The 7,012-nt window shown below is 40.4% G+C and overlaps 1 protein-coding gene across 1 annotated transcript in view; it reads left to right on the top strand.

Annotated features, from left to right (window-relative positions):
* Positions 1 to 1,411: 1,411 nt before the first annotated feature.
* pappaa (pregnancy-associated plasma protein A, pappalysin 1a) overlaps positions 1,412 to 7,012 on the top strand; it is a gene marked incomplete at both ends in the record, with an annotated part of 99,496 nt that continues 93,895 nt past the window's right edge. Inside the window, one exon of the mRNA XM_079257267.1 lies at positions 1,412 to 1,802. Coding sequence (XP_079113393.1) covers positions 1,412 to 1,802 — 391 coding nt within the window. The remainder of the gene's footprint in view (positions 1,803 to 7,012) is intronic.

Raw genomic sequence — 7,012 nt, 5'->3', positions numbered from 1 at the left:
CGATCCAGTCAATCAGACAGATTACTTTTTTAATGTCTTTCTCTTTTTTTTTTTTTTTTTTGCTACAACCAGTAAATAACGTCTGGTGAGCAAGCTTTGGTGAATGATGAAGGAAATTGGCAGCTCCATGAAAATGTGTATGGATATTTGCAAACATAATCAACCTCTCACAGAGGATTTTTCTCTTAAAGAATGACCTAAATTGGAATAACTCTTTTTATGCCTTCACACAGCTCAGTCATGATCCTGCACTCTGGGACTGTTTAAACTGTAACCACTAGAGGGATGCAGACACGCTTTCCAAACTCCGTAAACACCATCCAATCACTCCGTGCCTCACAGAGAATTTGCCGTCAGTGAGAGTTGCCTACCTGTGTGACTTCCCACTATGAAAAAAAAAAAAAGAGAAAGAAAGAGAAAGAAAGAAAGAAAAACACACGCGCAAAAACACGCACCACACACACACACACACACACACACACACACACACACACACACACACACACACACAGCCTCCAAACACAGAAACATGACTTGTTCTCTAAGAGTTTTGCTGCCTGTGAAGCGGACGCGGAGCTCCGACTCCTCCAAGTGTCGGCTCTCTGCTTCAGGCAATCAATGAGGACTTCTGCAGCTCCCTGTCCCTCTGTCTCTCCTGCGCCTTTCCACATATTCTAGTGCATTTCAACTTTTGTACAGGCACACGGGCTGAGGGGGAAGTTTTGGATTCTTTTTTTTTTTTTTTTTTTTTTTTTTATCCCAATTTCCCTCTTGATCTCTGCAATAAATATGAGAGGTCGCTTTGCTGTCACTTTTCTTTGGAATTTAATAGGCTGTGTGCCATTCCTTATGCTGTTTTACGGGTAGGATAAGGAAACAACAAAAAGGTGTGACAAGAGCTTGGCGGACAACTGTGGATTTTCTGTGAGTAACTCCTACCGTCCAAAAGAGGATGAGGGGGGCTTCGTCCGGACCCCCCTCTTGATTGATTACTTATTAGTCATCCCTTTGGCTAAATGGGACCCATTGAAAAGGCACCGTGGAACACATACATGAATGAAATATTCCTGTGTCCCCTGAATGTCTCCAGAGTAGTTTTGCTTAAGAGAGGGGGTCGTGGCTTAGCATTATAAAGAGGGAAAAACAGCATAGCTTTATGGGTTTATTTAGACAGTTTATACGGTTTGACATTCTACGGCTGTAAAAAGAAAGGAGGGAAAAACTCGAGAGGATCCCAAAGAGAAGAACACTGTGGACATTTTTTTAAATGTAGTTATTCACTTGTTTCTTTTATTATTATTATTATTATTATTATTCACCTTATTCTTTTTTTTGTTTTGTTTTTTTTTGTTTTTTTTTTTTTGTTTTTTTTTTTTTTTGTTTTGTTTTTGGGCATTTACTCTCCCGAAAAATGAAACTTTGGACATCACCCTGGGTGTCTTGCCTGGTTATTCTCATCTTGTGTTTTGGATCAGAGTGCGGGACAGTCCGGAGAAAGGGGAGATCCAAGAGGGAGTTGGTGCGCATTAGGGAGGCGAAAGCCACCATCCCAGGGGCTTGTGCCACACGTCTGCCCCGGGGCAAACGCTCTTTGCCCGGCTTGGAGCGACGGGTGCTCCGCCAGCGCCGGCGCTCCTCTCAGGCGGAGGTAAACTCTCCAGACCGGGGGAAAGCTGTTTATTTCACCGGCATGGGAGATCAGCTGCGGCTAAAGCCCGGTGTGGAGATTCCCAGAGGCAATTTCACTCTGGAGATGTGGATCAAACCGGAGGGAGGTCAGCGATCGCCCACAGTGATTGCAGGTAGGACAGTCATCGCATCCTCCATCCTACTATCATCTAAACTCGTTCTAATATTTTTTATTTAATTATTTATTTATATTGTTATATTAGTTTCACTCCAAACTGACGAGATCATGTGAGGTATTTTCTTCCCCGTCTGCCTTATTAAACAAAGCAACATGCAGTTTCAACGAGTTGAAAATGAGTTCATCTATCAGACTAGACAATGATGTAATGCTCTGAAAAGTACAGCGGATATTTTAGGTAGTGCAAGTATAGATTCACGAAAGATTTTGATCACATTCAAGTTTGTCACCGTACAGATAGGTTTGTCGCTGGAATGGTGATTTTTTTTTTTTTTTTTTTTTATATTCATGCAAATGCATTTTAAAATCTATTCCCCTCACTTTCACATTTCTGATCGATCTGAATCTGGATGGATCTAAATGTATGATGTATGTAAAGGCAGCAGGTACAGCTATACCGCATCTTTTGACCAGCAGCTGATGTCACTGTGCGTAAAAAAAAAAAAGAAAAGTAATTTCTCTGGGCCGACTTGGCTATTTTAAAGCTATGATGTAATGGTCAAAAGTTTGTGAGCGAGCACGTCACGTCAAGCACAAAGCTGGAGACGTTGGTTTGGATGTGGAGGCGCTCAAAGCTCGCTGCTCGAGCTGCAAGCTCGCAAGCCGCCCCCCCCTTCCGAACCCACTCCACCGCCACCGTCGACACTTCTGGATTGGCTACCGGAGTTACGAGACAGGACCGACAGATCCAGGGTTTCCCCCTTCTTGCGCGTGTGCTGCTTGCGTTTGCGCCGCTTCTTGTCGGCGCTAACAACCTCTCCAAAGCGCAAACAAGTGCGCATCATCGCCTGTCTGAACCAAACTCGGCGTTAATGCATGTCTTGACTGAGCAGAGCTGGATACAGTTGCTTCAGTAGGCTCCCTGCTTGTCATGTGCGCGCGCCCCACCGCGTCTGGAGTCTTGTCTTTAAGACGCAGCAAAAAGGTGGTGAAGGTGCATCATTTGTTTTGACCAAGGACGCTTTTGTCCATTACGTTACTTGATAGCCCCACCCCCACACCCCCACCCCCCTTTCCTCTGGTTGATACTGATAGCGCGCTCCAGGGCTCGTGCTTTAAAGCTGAAGTGAACTGAAATGAACTCCGCTCTCCTCAGTCTCCTCCATGGTTTTCTGCAGACTCACTAAATACAAGAAAACTTACTTCCACCGTTATTTTGTGTCACACTCTCAAAACACCCCCCTTTCCCCTCGCCTCACTTAAATAATCTCTAGTGTGTGTGTGTGTGTGTGTGTGTGTGTGTGTGTGTGTGTGTGTGTGTGTATACTGAGACACAGCACAGTTTTAGGTGTTTAGACACCTAAAACTGTTAAAACTGTGCTGAGACACAGCAGTTTTAGGTGTTTAGTGTTGGCGCACACCTACTCTGCAAAGTCAATCGAGTCTCACACTAAAAGAGAGGATCTACTGTGATCAAAGCGACTTCTTATTTTTTATTTATATATTTTTCTACAAGATGGACACATAACAGAGAGATGTGTGATGCGGTTCACCCCAATAATAAACACATGACAACATTGATACTTGCCAAAAAGTTGAAAAAAAAAGAAAATTTCTCTGATGCAGCCCTAACACAAGATATTATATGGGATCATATTATTTTCTACAGGTGTTGTTGTTGTGCCCAGCAGCCCCCCCCCTCCCGACCAAGAGATTAATATTCATGTATAATCTTATGTGTTTTAAGATCTAGTCCCATCAGTACAGAGGGGTCCTAAAGACAACAAATATGATCAAACAAATTCAATAGAGCATAATCTTTTAAATCTTATTCGGACCACAAAAATCCCAGTGCCTCAAAAAATGCTCCATCCCCTTGTTTTGATCTGAGCACCATGTTATTTGCAGCAGCTGTTTGGCTTTTATTCCCCCCCCCCCCCCCCCCCCCCCCCTCCTTTATGCCATGCTGTTTTTGACCACTACCCATCTCTGTTTACCTCTTTCTTTCTGTTTCCTCCTTTAAAGCCGTCTCTCTCCTCCACAATTCAATTTCCTCTTTTGTCACATGCTGCTCTACGGTGCCACTTGTAACTTCAATGTTGCTGTACCGTGAGCTCGAGTATAGTTTTGTAATTGAAAGCCCATGCAATTTTCATCTCTTATTTGGTATTGTGATAGGCTTTATGTGGTCAGTTATACTAAACAACAAACAAGTCCAGTCAAACAAAATATTTGATAAGTTTGTGTCCACATCTGGGAAGAACAGCAGAGATTTTGAGGTGTTAGCATTCTCCTGTATTTATTGACTTTCCTCATAATAACAGTAAAGCAATGCGATGCAAACATACAACCATGTAACCTTTTATTATTCATTTCTAACCATGGTTTTATTCATATCAAACCCAGTGTAATTATTATGTTTACCATTAACCAAATGTGGTCAATAGCATTGCCAAAAAGAGAAAATTTTGTGCAGAATATGTTGCACCCCCCTCCCTTCTTTTCACCAAAGCATATTTTAAACCTGGTAGTTGTGCAACATATGTAACAGCCCTGTGTAATATAAAACACAGCTATGTAACAGTTTGCAAAGGAAAAATGAAGGTGTGTTACATTTTTGGAATCTTAAAAATCTATTACATTTATCATTTATGACTCATCATGGTGAAAATATTTCTTACTGTGGACAAATGAAATGAAATGAAAAATACTTTATAAATCCCCAAAGGGAAATTCAAAAAACAAGCCCAGCTGTTATAGGTTCTGACACTGTGTTGGACAGTTGATCTGTGCACATTTTTATAAGGTGCTTTTAGATGCTTAAAGAACGTTTCGGACTCACAAAAGTGATGAAGCTGCAGTTATGATTTTACATACATGTTACCTTAAATCTAGTGTGTGATGAGATGGCAACGTGTCCAGTACTCCGCCTCTCATCCAGTGGTTGCTAGGATAGGGTTTGATCTTCCCCATGGCCCTTAATTGGAGTAAACAGTAAAGAAAATGAATAAACAAATGGGTGTTGCCTCAAATGAAGTGAAAATCGTTACATTTTCCAAAGGAAGCTAAATAAAAATCACACATATTACACTCGGTTGTTTATTTATACATGCTCTGCAGCGCAAATGTTGAGCCTGTTGATCAGCCCTGCCCATTAATTATGAAGAATTTTACCCCATTTCTACACATAAAATAGCTATATATTGTTTATGGGTCATGACACATGAACTGCTCACTTCAAGTCCCTCTGCAGCATTTCTGTTGGATTAAGGTCCAGACTTTAATTTGCCATTCAAAAAGCATCAGCTAGATTCTTCTTTAACTACTATTTCATAGAATAAATTAAGAGCTTATGGTTGTTGTCTTTCTGCATGACCTACTTTCTATTTAGATTTAGTTCACAGAAAGATGTTTTGGCATTTTTCTTTAGAATCTGCTTCGATTCAAGGTTCCTTGTTCTGTCATTCATTACAAAATGTCAGATTCAGGAAACAACTTCAAACTATGATACTAATACCACCATGTTTAAAAGATTGAAGAGGATTCTTTAAATGAAATGCAATGCTTTTCCTTCTCTAAACCAAAGTTTCTACATTGGACCTTTGAAAACTTTGTTTTTCCTCCTGCAAGATCCCATGTTTGTTCTTCAGTTACTCTTTGACAGTAATACTGTGAGTGACTCTGGATGTTGGAAAGGATAGCACCAAGTGTAACATTCATCAAAACTAAAGACAATAACTGTAAATTGAAGCTATCAAGAATAGCAGCCTTTTAATCAACATATGGCACCATGGTTACCAAAGATTTTTGGCCTCATTTGTTCCAATCATCAGAAAAAAAGTGAATTACTCATTTTCTGTTACAGGAAAATTTAAAGCGCGACTGGATAGGACTTTAGGTTGTGTTCCCATTGTATTTTCCAACATTCAGCTTCAATTGTTGGAACATTCAGCATTATATTTGAAAACAGACCCCAGGTTTACTCAAAATGGTTCAAGAACGGCTTTAAATTTAGTTTCTTTCTTGCATTTTAAGCTGAATTTACAGAAGTTAACTTGCTAAAGATTACTTTGGATTCCTTGCTCAGAAGTGATCTTTGCAGAACCATGTGTACTCTGTCAGATCTGTAGAGTTCAAACTCTTCTGAAATTGTTGTGTAACCTTTGTCAGCTTGATGCGCATCAACAACTCATTCCTTGAGGTTTCGGGGAAACCTGTGTCCATTCCATGATGTTATAAGAATGTCTGGAATCTTTTTTTTTCTTTTTTTTTTTTTAATCGAATGAGTTTTATTAGTTTCATTTCGCTTTCTTAATTCACTTGTAGGACTTGTGTGAAAATCTGGTATTATTTTGGCTTACATTTTTTTTTCAAAAGTTTCCAAATTCTTCACAAACTCAGAAGTACCACCGTTAGCAGCTGCTTTACTGTCAACAAGTGAACGACTGAAATGAGTTTGTAATGACCTGAGCAAAAACACTACTGGAGAACAGAAATAATTGGCTCTATATACTGACTTCAGGGTAAGACATGTGGTCAGAATTGATACCCTCATTTAAAAGGACGTGAGCACATTTCCCACATAGTACCTCCAATCACAGCATCAGTACATCAAGTTCTGTGTCCGAATGTTGTGCAAACTCTGTTGTGCCCTATTAGTCGTCGTATCCGGGTCATGCTGGGTTGTCCTGCATCAAAGGAAAAAGAAAATAAATCACAAAAGAAATGGAGGTTCTCTTCCATGACCTGCTGGAGATGATTATATGCAGACGTTGGCAGATAATTGCTGTGATAACAGATATATCTGGGTCCTTTCGCCCAGTGTGATGTTACACAAAAACACGGTGGAATACAGCTCCAGCTTGTTTTTTCATTTTTCCAAAAACAGTATCAGGTTCTTGTTTTATAAATGTAACCGTGATACCAAGAGAAAGATAAATGATCTCAAGATCATAACTAATAACCTGTGGCCTGAGTTAAAGGAGGGCCTCGGGGCCGAGTAGAAGTCCTGATGTCTAAGTTTGAAGCCCTCTTGCCAGTACCAAACGCTTTCCTGTGCTTTAGTGAATTTTAGGAGGGGGGGGGGGCACATTACGAAGTTACGGGTTACAGTTATAATTTTACCTTTTGGGTATCAAATTAGTAACAAATCATACCTAAAATATCAGTACCAAAACTACTTTCATAAACTTGTGGTAACAAAGC

This window comes from Telmatherina bonti (genome assembly GCF_933228915.1).
Source record: "Telmatherina bonti genome assembly, chromosome: 17".
NCBI classification, from domain to species: domain Eukaryota; kingdom Metazoa; phylum Chordata; class Actinopteri; order Atheriniformes; family Telmatherinidae; genus Telmatherina; species Telmatherina bonti.
This window is presented reverse-complemented; position numbering and strand designations above follow the sequence as displayed.